At 48.8% G+C, this 15212-nt stretch overlaps 1 protein-coding gene across 1 annotated transcript in view; it reads left to right on the forward strand.

Annotated features, from left to right (window-relative positions):
* Window positions 1-15212, forward strand: part of pcnx1 (pecanex 1) — a 33517-nt gene extending 18305 nt beyond the window's left edge. Inside the window, exons 11-36 of the mRNA XM_030117198.1 lie at window positions 677-897; window positions 1588-1741; window positions 2198-2230; window positions 4108-4279; window positions 5160-5270; window positions 5407-5498; window positions 5617-5726; window positions 6108-6213; window positions 6328-6420; window positions 6572-6722; window positions 6821-6962; window positions 7780-7957; window positions 9406-9514; window positions 9938-10067; window positions 10156-10214; window positions 10714-10929; window positions 11381-11634; window positions 11729-11959; window positions 12456-12556; window positions 12803-12953; window positions 13043-13273; window positions 13403-13677; window positions 13753-13931; window positions 14014-14447; window positions 14629-14769; window positions 14918-15212. Of these exons, the coding sequence (XP_029973058.1) occupies window positions 677-897; window positions 1588-1741; window positions 2198-2230; window positions 4108-4279; window positions 5160-5270; window positions 5407-5498; window positions 5617-5726; window positions 6108-6213; window positions 6328-6420; window positions 6572-6722; window positions 6821-6962; window positions 7780-7957; window positions 9406-9514; window positions 9938-10067; window positions 10156-10214; window positions 10714-10929; window positions 11381-11634; window positions 11729-11959; window positions 12456-12556; window positions 12803-12953; window positions 13043-13273; window positions 13403-13677; window positions 13753-13931; window positions 14014-14447; window positions 14629-14769; window positions 14918-15058 (4215 nt within the window). The 3' untranslated portion in view covers window positions 15059-15212. The remainder of the gene's footprint in view (window positions 1-676; window positions 898-1587; window positions 1742-2197; window positions 2231-4107; window positions 4280-5159; window positions 5271-5406; window positions 5499-5616; window positions 5727-6107; window positions 6214-6327; window positions 6421-6571; window positions 6723-6820; window positions 6963-7779; window positions 7958-9405; window positions 9515-9937; window positions 10068-10155; window positions 10215-10713; window positions 10930-11380; window positions 11635-11728; window positions 11960-12455; window positions 12557-12802; window positions 12954-13042; window positions 13274-13402; window positions 13678-13752; window positions 13932-14013; window positions 14448-14628; window positions 14770-14917) is intronic.

Raw genomic sequence — 15212 nt, forward strand, 5'->3', positions numbered from 1 at the left:
AAAACCAAAACCCAAGCCAGTGCAACAGGAATTCAGTTTGCTGTTTCTAAAGTGTCAGTTAAACCATAGACGTCTCACCGCAGAGGGGAAAAAAACATTCAGCAGATCCAGGTGGCAGCTTCACAGAAAACAGTAGGACCGAAGACAACAAACAGGTTGATATCAGACGGCGAGCTACTCCGCACGCTCCAGACTCCACGAGGGAAGGAGGCAGATCAAAAACCTTTCAGAGAACCTGCAGGAAGGTACACAACGATGAGAGAGAGAGAGAGAGAGACGAGAGCGCACAGACCACAGAAAGCCAATGGAGAGGAGAGGAGGGAAACTCCAGCAGCAGAGAGACCAGAACCACACATGTCCCAATATTTAAGCTTAAATATTGTTTTGTGTTCCGATGTTCTCAACATTTGAATAAAAGTATCTATTAGTGGTTTACAGTTTGTGTGCTGTGCATAAAATAAGCATAATCTGTGTCCTTTAAATGACCACAGCAAAAAACCAGTCAGTATGACCTGTTGCCATCTGTTTGGACCTGTGTCAGTTGTTATTTCTAACTGAAATAAAGTGAGGTTTTCAATCTTATCCAAATTAAATTTCCCCCATTTGGGTCATGAACACCAGCTCTGCTGAGCTCCGTCCAGTCTGACTGACGGCGGGACGGATCTCCCTCCCTCAGATCCGTCTGAACCGTCTGCTGACGATGGACCCGGAGCTGCTGGAGCAGCAGGACGGAGACCTGAGCCCGGAGCTGCAGGACGCCCCGCTGGGGCACGAGGACGCCGCCGCCTCCGCCGCCGCCGCCGGCAAAGCCAAGCAATACTACCGCCTGTGGCTTCTCCCCTACCTGTGGGTGGGCCTGCACTTCGACCGGCTCACCCTGCTGGCTCTGTTCGACAGGTGAGGAGACACACACCAAGCTGAAATGTCTCACTTTCAGACCACGCGTTAATATTCTTAACACGGAGATAAACTAAAGGTGTAATCTATTTCACGAGTGAATCCCGTTGAATCAGGCCCCAGAGAGTCTAATCGGTGGTGAAGCCGTCGTTCGTCTCCCCAGTTCCAGTTTCAAACGAGCAGATCGACCCTGCTATTAGGTCTATTGCAAAATTGAAATGCCTTGTGTTGTTGGGGCATTTAGAGGCTGTGCCTTTGTCTCTTCTCGTCTTAATTACTGTAATTCTCTTTAGGTGGGAGTCAATCAATCAGTCATTCTCTCTTCAGCCGCGGCTCATTCAGAATGCAGCTGGAGGCTTTTCACCACCGGAGACAGAAAGTGGGGAATAGGACTGGTTATATGATATCCTGGATTTGTTGTTGAAGCGCTGCACATGGGGCTGTAGCTCCTTCTTCGCGCTGTTTACTGAGCCGTTGATCAGGTTTCGCTCCCCTCATCGAACTTTCTCTTTCAGTGCTGATTTTTAAATGTTTTCAGACTCATTTCTTGGAACTGACTTTGATCAGATGCCTTTTTTTCTTTTCCTACTGTGCCTCTTTAACTGAATGTTTTTTTTAATTAAACCTTGATCTTATCTTGGTGTTTTTCCCAGAAGTTCTTGAGTTCAGTGTCTCACGTTGGTGTTCCAGGAACCGGGAGGTTTTGGAGAACGTGCTGGCCGTGGCGCTGGCCGTCCTGGTGGCCTTCCTGGGCTCGGTGCTGCTGGTCCACGGCTTCTTCACCGACATCTGGGTCTTTCAGTTCTGCCTCGTCATCGCAAGTTGCCAGTACTCCCTGCTGAAGGTGCGCTGTCGGGTCAGCAGCGTGACGTCTGGCGGAGCTGACCTAAAAAGCGAATCAGATAGAGCCGCTGCTACAAAGGGCGGATTGAAAAGCTGCAGTCATGTGTTCTCGGCCCCACAGCTACAACCAAAACCAGACGGGTTTTTCTGCCTTTGGGGGAATGTTAACGTTTAAAGATGACTTATGACCCCAGAGATTTGTTACACCGCACCGTGCATTGGTTTTCCACACGTCTGAAAGGGATTGTAGTGTTTTATCATCGCAGTAGGAAAACATCAGATTGGCTTCAGATTGACTCAAAGTGCCATCATCCCTCCAGCAACTAGAGTATATATAATATTAACTATTAGCTCAGCCATCATTTTAAAACGGTTTGTTTAAAACCTTTGCATTATTTTATACATGTTTAGTAAAAGTGTCTTTCTTGTGTTTTTCTTTGTGCCTTTTGTCCAACAGAGCGTCCAGCCAGACTCCTCCTCGCCTCGACATGTAAGTTATTAACATTTATGAACCTTTTTGGCTCTTTTTTCATCGTCTCAGTGGATCAATAATCAGCATTGCAGCATTTTCACCCTTCATCGTGTCTTCATCGAAATGTCAAACCCCACAGTGTTGTCTAAGCATATTACAATATTTTACTCATGATGGAAACGGTTGACAGGAATAATGTCGAGCAAAATTATCAATATTTCACCATTCCTGATATAAAAACCCTCTAAATTAGCTGAATTCCTCACTAGATCTCTATTAAATGCTTATTGAGTAAATATTACTAAAGAATGTAATGTAAATTTTGTTAAAAAAAAAAAGTACCTTTGATAAGACTTTGGAAAAATATTGAGCAGTTGTTGTTTTATGTGCAAAATGCTTTGTTCAGGCACGAGTTTTGAACGTCTCTTTTAGTGGCGTCAGACACGTTTAATCTCCAGAGCGTCTCTTTGGAGTCTCACAGAACATAGGTGATGTTGATAATGTTGATATTTTCTAAGAAGAAAACAAAACTATTATTACAGAAAATGGATTCAGTCTCAACATAAAGCCTGTTTTGATGAAACCTTCTATAAAGTGAAATGTTCAAATAAAGCTTCTCCTGTAGCTGTTGCATTATGGGGGTTTTTTTTCACAGGAACCCTGACAGGCGTGGAGGTGAGGTTGATAGCAACAAGGTAGTTTTTCAGGAGAAATTCAGAAGTTTTGGAATAGTGTAAATATATTATGATTTTTTTTTTTTTTTATTAAACACTGTGGACAAAAAGAGGAATCCCTTCCTTTCATGTATTATTTGACCTGCAGTTCCTCTTCAGGAGGTTTTGCTTCTCGCTTTGCCATGACCCTGGAAAATGATGTTGCTTTTTCCCTTCTGTGTCGTCCCCCCCCCCCCCGCCCTCCTCCTCCTCCCCCCTGCGTCAGTAGCTGCTCTGAAACGGCGTCTTTTATTAATGCAGCTCTTACTCAGCTGCAGGCACAAGCTTTAAATAGCTGGTCGGAGTTTAGACCGCAGCTCTCTCTCCCTCCCTCTCTCCCTCTCTCTCTCTCTCTCTCTCTCTCTGCATCCCGCTCTCCCCCTGAAGTCGTCCCCTCACCTCACCTCCCTTCCTCCTCCTCTGATTCTAACCATTAAAAGAAAAGGCCCGTTTAATGAGACTGTCAGCTCAGCTCAGCTTGAAGCCTCACACTGGCTTCTCTTCCTGTGAATACCTGCCTGATGACTCTCAGCGCTGAATTAAAGCTTTCTCCGTGTTGTTGGAATGAATAATGCATCATATTTACAGCCTCCCTTCACTTTATATTTGATCTCCGCAGCAGTTTATTTGTGAATTCACACTGTGAGAGCTTTGTCAAAACTACAGTTCTTCATAATAATGTATAATCGTAAAAACGAAACACTTATTTGTAGCAAACAATAATGTCATGATGGCCAGTGATAAAATAAATTGTAAACTAATATATAATAAGTAATAATGCCAATAGTGTGGTGAAGTTTTAGAGCCAAAATCGTAATTGAAATTTAATATTTTTTAAATTCCGTGTTTATAACATTACTTTAATAACAATAAAAAAAATCATTTCAATGTGTGATACCTGTAGCCAACAGTTTATTAACATTTAAATATGACCTTTTTATAACATAAGGGCTTTATTTGTTGTTGTTTTGGTTGAGTTTTGGTTTGGTGCTGCACATTATGCAGCACTGAACCTCAGTTATGGCTGTAATTTCATTTAAAATGGACCAAATTTGGATATTTTTTTGAAAAATACTGCTATGAAATATAATAAACAAGCTCTAGCCTCTCCCCTCTGAGCCACAGGAGAAACAGCTTTCCTCCACCGTGATCCGTTTAATGGTGCTGTCTCGATTCCTGCAGGGCCATAACCGCATCATCGCGTACAGCCGGCCGGTCTACTTCTGCCTGTGCTGCGGCCTGATTTGGCTGCTCCACTATGGCAGCCTGCGGAGCGCTTCATCGCGCTTCACCCTGTACGGCGTGGCGCTCACCAGCTCCCTGGTGCTCACCTCTGCCAGGGACCTCGTCATCGGTAAGAGCCTCTCTCTTACTGCATTTCTCTGCTAAAACTAAAGAAAAGAATAGGGTCTTCCTCTTCGCCCTGCAAATGAAGCCTCTAAGTGGCTCACGTAGGAGTGAAAAATATTGGGAGGATTCGAAAAACGAAGTTAGAAGGGCACCGAGCAAAACACATTATGCGAAAATATAGCGTTCTAAATGTCAGCGTTTTGCAGGGACTTTAATGGGAGGCAGTGGGATGCAGGTAGGATGTCTGCCGCAGCTCATAAACACATCCAGGGCTGTTAAGTGCTTTAAAAGTAAAGAGTGAGACTTTTACAGGCCCAGAAACCTCAATGTCAATCACTCCTTCTTCTTAAAAAAAAGAATATTATTCATGGAGCAGGAGAAGCGTCTGAAGTCCTTCATTAGCAGTCGGAGACGTCCTCCGTCAGGACCGAGTGGGTGTGGTTTGCTCTCGCTGACTGACAGTATCCAAACAGGCTGCCAGCTGTCGTCAGGTCTGCCACTCAGATCCAGACTGCTGCGCACGAGGCTGTGACATGACCTTATTTCCCAGCGAGCGCCGCAGACGTCTCCACGCGCGTCATCCAGCACACATACAGAAATATCTCCTGTTCCGTGGTGTTGAATTTTCTCAGCGATCTGTTCTCTTCACAAGATAAACACACGGGCTTCACCTTTGCTGTCAGGCTGAGTTCATTTAAAAAAAAAAAAAAAGCCCAGAAACATGCAGGTTATGATAATATTTTTCACCATTGTCTTTCTGGTGTCCCACTGCAGTAATATTCGCAGTAAACACCCGTCTGTCTGAAAGCTAAACAGTTTGACAAACAGTTTGTTTGCGTTTGTTCCTCTGGTCAAACCGCCTCTTTATCTCCGCCTCCCTGCAGTCTTCACTCTGTGTTTTCCCATCATCTTCTTCGTGGGGCTGCTGCCGCAGGTCAACACCTTCGTCATGTACCTCTTCGAGCAGCTGGACATCCACGTGTTCGGGGGCAACGGTGAGTTAGCGGGCGGCTCTGACCTCTGGGCGACGGCGGACACTCGCTGTCGGCGTCCTGCCCCGCTTCACTCGCGTCACTTTGAGCGCTCTCATCGTGGCGTCTTGTTTTTTTCTCTCTCTCTCTCACTCTGCAGCCTCCACGAGCCTCCTGTCGGCGCTGTACAGCGTCCTGCGCAGCGTCGTCACCGTCGCGCTGCTCTACGGCTTCTGCTACGGCGCTCTGAAGGTGAGAGCGGCGCCGTAAATACTCATCATATGTCATGTTTTATTCACCGTCGCTTGATCGTAAGAAGACGCAGTAAGACACGTGCTGCTGCTGAAAGCTGGTTTTCCTGTGCGCTCAGGAGACCTGGGAGCCTCACCACATCCCGGTGCTGTTCTCGGTCTTCTGTGGCCTCCTGGTGGCAGTGTCTTACCACCTCAGCCGGCAGAGCAGCGATCCGTCCGTGCTGCTGTGAGTTCCTCCTCCCCGCCGACCGCAGACCTCAGTCACGTCACAGGCTTCACGCGCTCGGTCCTCCGCTCTGTTACATCGTCAACAAATACACAACTGGAAATATATTCAAGCAAAACGGGGGAAAAAAACAAGCTTCAAGTAGAAATTCAGTCCTCCACCAACTCATGAATGAAGAATCTGGTTCGCTCCTGTGTACAGATAAAGTACTGAATCATGAACAATGAGGGATACAGAAATCTGTCTTTAAGGCTATTTTAGCAGGAAGACATTGGTTCTTTGATTCTAGGTTTGTGTTTATGTTGAATGAATTTCCTCTGATAAATTCCAGAAGATGAGTGAGATTTGAACCAGCGACTGTGTTTTTCCTTCTCCTTTCAGCTCGCTGATCCAGTCGAAGCTCTTACCAAACGTCAGAGACAAGAATCCAGAGGACCCGCTGTCTGAGGTGCAGGACCCGCTGCCGGAGAAGCTCAGGGCGTCGGTGGTGAGTTCAGTTTAGAGACACGGCCGAATTCTCCGGAAGGCGATTTGATTTGTGTATCCGACCAACATTATGTGAAGTTAAAAATCACATCTGTTTCTGAATGAAATGTTGCAGAACGAGCGTCTGCAGTCGGACCTGATCGTGTGTGTGGTCATCGCTGTCCTTTACTTCGCCATCCACGTCAGCACGGTGTTCATCGCTCTACAGGTACGGCGGGAAGTGGAAAGCATGAAGAGCTGATATGTTTTTGTCCCTCCTGGATTTCTTCACCGTGTAGGACAGGAAGTGGGATTAAAGTTGCGTGAAAGACAGGACTCTGCGGCGGATGGACGCTGACGATGATGTGTTTGTCCTTCAGCCTTTCCTCAGCTACGTCCTGTACGCTCTGCTGGGGACGGTCGGCCTGCTCACCCACTACCTGCTGCCTCAGGTCCGGAAGCAGCTGCCCTGGTACTGCTTCTCTCACCCGCTGCTCAAAACCAAGGAGTACTACCAGTTTGAAGTCAGAGGTCGGTACACACTTTAAAACACGATTAGTTTACACTGATGCTGCTTCCTTACTGAGTCTCTAAGCCCCGCCCCCCCCCCCCCCGTCTCCTCCCGGCAGATGCGGCTCACGTCATGTGGTTCGAGAAGCTTCACGTTTGGCTGCTGTTTGTGGAGAAGAACGTCCTCTATCCGCTGGTCATCCTCAACGAGCTGAGCGGCAGCGCCAGGGAGCTCGCCAGCCCCAAGAGGCTGGACACAGAGTGAGCACTCTTCTCTCCCGCCAGTCCAGAACAAATCCTACATTTTGATCGCTCGCCGTCGATACGCTTCTCGCTCACTCCTGCTCTGTTGGTGGAGTGTCATGTGTCATATGTTGCTACAGCTCAAATCTTTACAGTATTATTACAACTGTGTTTTTATGGAGGCAGACAAACTGAAAGACTTAATTTTAAAAGTCTTATATTAAAGAAAATAACCGCTTTGGTAGTGGAGCGCTGCTTTATTGATGTACTGAATAAATTCAGTCTTGTATGAAAAACGGCAGCAGTTACGTTACTCCTAGTTAGCAGGAGCTGATGTTAGCTGCTTGGTAGTTACTGAAAAAAACAACCAAGCTAAGAAACATATTCAGACACTCAGTATTTGTAACTAAGCCTCTCCCACAGGGTCACATGATGGTTCACACTGGTATGGCTGAGCGTTTCTACATGCCATAGTGTTGAATCTGACGTGAACATTGTCCCGTGGTACCAAAAGCTGCCAGATCTGACTGAGAGGAAGTGATGGATTGACTGAAATTCAGGACCTCGTCTGGATTTGGAGCCAAGACACTTTGAAAACCGTCTTCTCGGACGTCTGACACCGATGTGTAATTGTCGAAAAACTCTGTCATATGGGACCTTTAAATGCTTTATCTTAATCACTTTGACAGAGATCGTACATTTTATCTCCGCGGTGTTACAGATAATCAAGCAGTAAAGGGGGATCGGTCTTTTCTATGTATCCCCCCCAGCCAGTCTCACCCCAGGTAAATAAACGCAGGTGAATGAATTTATTTTCCTCCTCCTCCTGCTCCAGGGTGGGCGCTCTGATGATCACAGTGGCGGGCCTGAAGCTGCTCCGCTCCTCCTACAGCAGTCCCACCTACCAGTACGTCACCATCCTCTTCACCGTCCTCTTCTTCACCTTCGACTACCGCCACCTGTCGGAGACGCTGCTGCTCGACCTCTTCCTCATGTCCATCGTCTTCAGCAAGGTGAGCAAAAGTCACAGCCACATCTCTGTATTCTCATCATATGAAGAGTGGGCACACACACACACACACACACACACACACTCAACAATTCACACAGCAAGCATGTTTTTGGACTGTTGGAAGAATTCTTGCAGAAAAACCCACACAGCTGATTAACTTGCTCTTTTTCCACTAAGAAACTTGAATTGGTTGTGTAATTCTGTCCCACACGGCGTTGATCAGGCAGATGAAGCATTAGTGTGTCAGTTAAAAAAAGAGCTAAACTGCATGCAGTGTGGAGGTAGTTAACCACCTACAGCAAACCGTCCTTACGTAACTAAACAAAGAAGAAGAAAAAAAAAACAAGTCGTCAGCAACTTCCAGGCTGCAATCTGCTCTCATCAACAAGCGCCCATGTCTGTGTTGTGACCGTCGGTGTTGGAAGAGGCTCCGGGGAGGGAGGGGGAACAGACTTACTCACACTCAAGGGAAACAGGATCTGTGACTATTCCAGCCAATCATTTGAGCACCTGGACACACACCTGGGTTCAGGAAAGATGCTGGATTCTGTGTTTTTTCATGTTAGAAAATATAAAGCAAGGAAAAATGTGATTATTCTTTCATCCATTCTGTACTTTAACCTTCAGTGTGGAGAGAATTTAGTCAAATGGTTCAATGTGACATTTAATCAGTTTGTGTTGATGTGGGATCCTTTATTTGAGGATATCGGGCATGAAGACAGCGGTGATCAGAAATAGAAGTAACGTATTTCAAATGCTTATTTCTCTGTAATTACGTAGTATTTTTGAGTAGTCACACTTTTTTGTGTGTTAATTATAGAACAAACCGGTCACAGACGGAGGTGAATCATGGTCTTTTTATCAGGAAGATGAAAAGAGAAGTAGACGTGAATATTTCGGTTTAGCGTGATGCTGCAGTAATCCGTGGCAGAGAGGAGGAGAGCGAGAGGCAGAGGGGTGACTTCAGAGGTCGATCCACCCCGGGTAGGAGACTCTCCAGTTCAAGTCCGTCTGTTCTTAGATAGGGAGGGGCGGCGTCTTATCGGACGTGCCGCAGGGCTTGCTCAAGATGATGCTTCGCCATGATAACGGGGAGTTTCCAGAACAACTTCCTGTCAGACTAATAGCATCATTTGACATTAAACTCATGACTCAGTAAAATGAGAAGATGAAGGAAAAAAGGAGAGGTGCATTAACTTACATCTCTTCTCTCTCTTGGGGAGAATATCATTCTTTCCAAACTTAAATATGTAAACCTTTTTCATCTGTATTTTTGTTTGCTCATATTTTTATTTTTTTAAATAGAGAAAGTTCCTGTTTTATATTTCACTTATTCACAAGAGAAATATTTGTACTTTGTCTTGATTCCGATGCACACATCTCGACTGCCGTTTTCCATAGTGAGCCCTCATCTCTCTGCTCCCGTCTTCGTGTTTTTTGTATCTGCAGATGTGGGAGCTGTTCTACAAGCTGCACTTTGTCTACACCTACATCGCTCCCTGGCAGATCACATGGGGCTCGGCCTTCCACGCCTTCGCTCAGCCCTTCGCTGTGCCTCGTATCCTTCCCGAGATTCACCTGCACTGATAACGATCCACATTCAAATACTTAATATCTTATAATAATAATATAGAATCATAAGCTGATTTATGAGATTTGTACGTCTATAAACGTGAAGAAACCTTGAAATAATGTCTCCGGACGATTTGGTACGATATCTGTGGAGGAAAAACAGGGATATTTGGAAAACATGGAATTCAGAGAGTGGCTTCAGCTTGTTGGTGGTCAAGACGGAGAAGGATTTTTGCATTTCTTGTCAAAAAGAAAAAACATTTTCCCTTGGTGCACAGGGTGTCAACGCCCTGAAATCCGGCTGATTTCTGCAGAAGGCCCGGGTATCTTCCGGTGGTGTGGTCAGTTTTCTAGAAGCATGGTTGAAACACGAAATGTTCCAAAGCGGCCTTGACCCCAGCGCCTCCAGACTCCGCCATGCTGTTCGTCCAGGCTGTCGTGTCGGCCATCTTCTCCACTCCCCTCAACCCTTTCCTGGGCAGCGCCATCTTCATCACCTCCTATGTCCGCCCCGTCAAGTTCTGGGAGAGAGACTACAAGTAAGAACAAGTCAGATTAGGAAAATAAAAACAGTTTTAAAGCACAAACTGGATCCTGTTAAATGTGTGTGTTTGACTCCTCCTGCAGCACTAAGAGAGTGGATCACTCCAACACCCGGCTGGCCTCTCAGCTGGACAGAAACCCCGGTGAGACCCCGTCGCTGAAAATACACATTTCAAGTTTTATTTTTCTGCTATAGAATTATAAAAGAAAAACAGTATAAAGGAGCGAAGGCTGTGCTCCTTTTTGGAAGATAACGCTCTTCACTGGTGCTGCCTGGGTTTTGATGTGTGGCACACTTGGCAGTCTGGTCTCTGATTGGCCGGTCATCCTGTAGAAGTCCTGGAATCAACTGTAATGACTAATATATGGACGCAGAGCTCTTTCTGCTTATTTTTTTTAATTTGTAGCAGTCATGAACATTCTGGGAGTTACATTTGTAAGATCATGTGTTGAATCTTTCATACACTCCGAAAAGGGGAACCCTGCTGCTGTTTCCTCATTAGAAGCACCTGTGTGTTCCAGTTTCCATGGGCCTTGCTCTATTTTTTGACATTCAGATGAATCGCACTGAAAATACTGTTATATTTTTTCCTGTCACCTGTAACCCTCCTCTTCCTCCTCCTCCTCCTCCTCCTCCAACAGGCTCTGACGACAACAACCTGAACTCCATCTTCTACGAGCACCTGACGCGCTCGCTGCAGCACAGCCTGTGCGGAGACCTCCTGCTGGGCCGCTGGGGGAACTTCAGCACGGGGGATTGCTTCATCCTGGCCTCCGACTACCTGAACGCCCTGGTTCACCTCATCGAGATCGGCAACGGCCTGGTGACCTTCCAGCTGCGAGGGCTGGAGTTCAGAGGTGAGCGGAGCATAAAGCGCAGTCAGCTGATGGCCCACATAGATAAGAACGAACCGGCTCCAACACCAGTGAGGTCATTTCATACCTCCTGCTTCCCCTGGCAGGTTTCACTAAACCTCGTATAATTTATTGACCTCTGTCTTCAGCATTAGAATATTAGATGATTCCGATTTTATTGCCCTGTATCTCAACACACCTGGCTGTGGTTCAGCGTCTGCAGAAGTTGTAACCCAGTGTGTGACACAGAAAGCCCTCTGAGAGCATGTGACACAGTGAACTTGACACTCCTCACAGCGTGACAGTCAGCAACTCTGCTGCTGATGTAAAATCTTAATGTCGCAGCTTTTCCTTTACAGCTCCTGTGTCTGCAGAGCAGTTAAAGTTTAAGAGCCTGTTTACTATCAGGACTCCGACATCATGGGCCATTAGCCTGATCATCTCCCCGTTCCAGGAACGTACTGCCAGCAGCGGGAGGTGGAGGCCATCACCGAAGGCGTAGAGGAGGATGAGGGCTGCTGCTGCTGCGAGCCGGGCCATCTCCCCCACATCCTGTCCTTCAACGCGGCCTTCGGCCAGCGCTGGCTGGCCTGGGAGGTGCTGGTCACCAAATACGTCCTGGAGGGCTACAGCATCACCGACAACAGCGCCGCATCCATGCTGCAGGTGTTCGACCTGCGCCGCATCCTCACCACCTACTACGTCAAGGTCGGCCGGATCACATCAGACGCTTCACTACTGTTCATGTTCGTTTGTTTTTTGTTTGTTTTTTTTTTACATCTTGATGATTCTCCTTCTACAGGGCATCATCTATTACGTGATCGCCTCGCCCAAACTGGAGGAGTGGCTGGCAAACGAGACCATGAAGGACGGCCTGCGGGGATGTGGGGAGAGGAACTACGTGGACCTGGACCCCACCTTCAACCCGAACATCGACGAGGACTACGACCACCGGCTCGCAGGCATCTCCAGAGACAGCTTCTGCGGAGTCTATCTGGGCTGGATCCAGTACTGCAACTCGAGAAGGGCCAAGGTGAGGCTGACTTGACAGTTAATTCTCTTCTCTTCCCTGTTCGCTGTTAGCTGTGTCTCCTGGCTGGGCATCAGGCAGTGTGTTAGTCGTCCTTCCACACTTCAGTGCTTCAGACTGCACAGCTTCACATGCGTGTCAGCTTCCTCCGCCTTCCTTCATTTGAATAAATCAGAACACAGCAACTCACTTGGTGATTGCTTTTTGTGAAGTTTCAGAGAAAACAAACACATCTTGACAATGACAGATCAAAGTAAAAGATTTAAAGATCTGACGCGTCTTTGATTTTAATCAAACTAAAAGGGACTTGGTCTCCTCCCTGAGGGATGCTCCGCTCGCTGCAGCGCTTTCTTAGAAAACACGACTTAGATCAGCGAAGACATGTCAGGGTCATTGATGGACTCTTTGAGACGCGTTTGAATCCATTTGAACTTTTAGATTGTTTTTTTTTTTTTTATCATCAGATCTTCATGAGTCTTTTGTTTTTTTTTCTTTGTAGCCTCTGGAGAGCGAGAAAGACTCGGCTCTGGTGCTGCTCTGCTTCGGTCTGTGTGTTCTGGGAAGACGAGCTCTGGGAACAGCAGCTCATCACATGTCCAGGTTATTCTGCCTTTTTTTATTATCATGAATGACTGAGCTTCTCATGTGTTTGTCATCTTATCTAACTCAAACAGCCGTTTACGCGACAGATGTATGCCTTCTTTTTCATTTTGTCCACACTGTAAGAGTGAAAACTTAAAGTCACACCTGTTTTCCGTCCTTGTCTGTTCTGTCTGTATGTTTTGATGAATCCACTGATTGATGACTCTTGTTTCACTCTTTGTTTCTTTCTTTCTTTCCACGCAGTAACCTGGAGTCGTTCCTCTATGGGCTTCACGCGCTGTTTAAGGGAGATTTCCGGATCTCTTCAATACGAGACGAGTGGATCTTCGCAGACATGGAGCTGCTCAGGAAGGTGGTGGTTCCCGGGATCCGAATGTCCCTCAAACTCCACCAGGTGGGATCCCAGGCGTCAAAACATCCTCACACACGCTGCCTCCCTCCACCTCCCCCCGGGGGTTAAAGTGTGTCGTTTTTCTCCGTCAGGATCACTTCACGTCCCCCGACGAGTACGACGAGCCGGCGGTCCTGTTCGAGGCCATCTCCTCCCACCAGCAGAACCTGGTCATCGCGCACGAGGGCGACCCGGCCTGGAGGAGCGCCGTGCTGTCCAACGCCCCGTCGCTGCTCGCGCTGCGCCACGTCCTGGACGAAGGCACCAACGAGTACAAGATCATCATGCTCAATCGCAGATACCTCAGCTTCAGGGTCATCAAGGTGACGCTTTGTCGGTTTGCTTTTGAGAACCATGTGCGGAACAGAAAGAATGAAGTTTTTCCTGTTCTCCCGTGTGATCTGACTTTACGAACGAGGCGTTCATGGATGACTTTTCCGCTTGTGCTGCAGGTGAATAAAGAGTGTGTCCGAGGCCTTTGGGCAGGGCAGCAGCAGGAGCTGGTGTTCCTGAGGAACCGGAACCCGGAGCGCGGCAGCATCCAGAACGCCAAGCAGGCTCTGCGCAACATGATCAACTCGTCCTGCGACCAGCCCATCGGGTACCCCATCTACGTCTCGCCGCTGACCACCTCCTACTGCAACTCGCACCCGCAGCTCGGACACATCCTGGGAGGCCCCATCAGCGTCGGCAACATCCGCAACTTCGTGGTCAGCACCTGGCACAGGTCCGTTTGGCGCACGCAGCTTGTTTTCGTCGCTTGGCGCGGCACGAAATGACGGCGGCGTCTCCTCTCTCCCAGGTTACGGAAAGGCTGCGGCGCCGGCTGCAACAGCGGAGGGAACATCGAGGATCCCGACGCCGGCGGTTTGTCGTGCGGCAGCGGGAACGGCAACGGGGGAGACTCTCAGCAGAGCTCGATGTCGCACGGCGGCACGTCCGGACCGGCGCCGCCTCATTCGTATCAGCCGCACGCTCTGGGTGAGGAACACGCTCCGAACGGCGCCCGCTTCTCCCAGAAGCCTCGGTTGACCTGACCTCCCCGTTCTCCCCCCGCCTCCAGGCACCAGCCAGAGCTCCCACTCCGTTCAGTCGGGCCTGGTGCGCCACTCGCCGGCCCGGGCGTCGGTGGCCAGCCAGTCCTCGTCGTACCGCTACAGCAGCAGCCGCCACTCGTCCCTGCGCACGTCCACCACGGGCCTGGAGCCGTGCCGCCGCTCCTCCACCAGCCAGCTGTCCCTGCGCACGCTGCCCACGTCGCTGCAGCTGCGGCTGGGCTCGACGACCTCCGACCCCGCCGGGCCCTCCGCCTCCCTCTCCAGCCACAGCATCCCCCCCTGCAAGCGCCACACGCTGGTGGGCCTCCTGGGAAACGACGGCCTGTGCGGCGCCGTGACCGACCCCCTCGGCCAGCACCACCACCACCACCACTACCCGCAGCAGCACAACCCCGCCGTGTCCACCGCACGGAGGGACGACATCTCCTACAGAGTGCAGGTCTGTGAACGCCTCGGCAGGACAAATTACCCACAATCCCTGCACAGTTCAGCCTGTGGGTGGCAGGTGTCGGTGATTACTGAAGGTTTTTCCATGTCTTTATTTGACGGTCTGCCGTTTCTCTTCAGATGTTTGAACTTGAAGAGCTGCGACGTTATTTAACGGATGGTTTCATGTGCAGATCGTGGACGTGAGTCAGGTGCTGGAGAATATCAACCTGTCGAAGCGGAAAGAGCTGCAGTGGCCTGACGAGACGGCGCGACTGAGGGCAGGACGGACCTGCTGGAGGGAGTGGAGCCCTCTGGAGGGCATGGAGGGACATGTGAGTGTTCCGGAGCACCTTTTAACCCTCAACAACACATTTACTACAGTTAAAATCAGTAGAAGTGTAAATATGGAGCATTTTACTGTTTCAGCAGTCTCAACACATCTCACTGTGTGTGTGTGTGTGTGTGTGTGTGTGTGTGCAGGTGATTCACCGGTGGGTGCCTTGTAGCCGAGACGCAGCCAATCGCTCCCATATCGACAAGACCATCCTGCTGGTACAGGTGGACGATAAGCTAGTGCCCATCATTGAGACTGGGGTCATTGAACTGGGCGCCGAGGTTTGACCGAAAGGAAGCACACACACATGCAGACACACACACGTGTATACACGCGCCCGGGCCTGTGTGCAGACGAAGCCAGCGGCTCGGACAGCCAGGAAGCGGGAGCTCTCCCCCCTCCCCCGTTCCTGCTCGCTGAGGGGGAGAGGAAGCCAGGGAA

Source organism: Salarias fasciatus, chromosome 19 (assembly GCF_902148845.1).
Source record: "Salarias fasciatus chromosome 19, fSalaFa1.1, whole genome shotgun sequence".
In the NCBI taxonomy this organism is placed as follows: Eukaryota; Metazoa; Chordata; class Actinopteri; order Blenniiformes; family Blenniidae; genus Salarias; species Salarias fasciatus.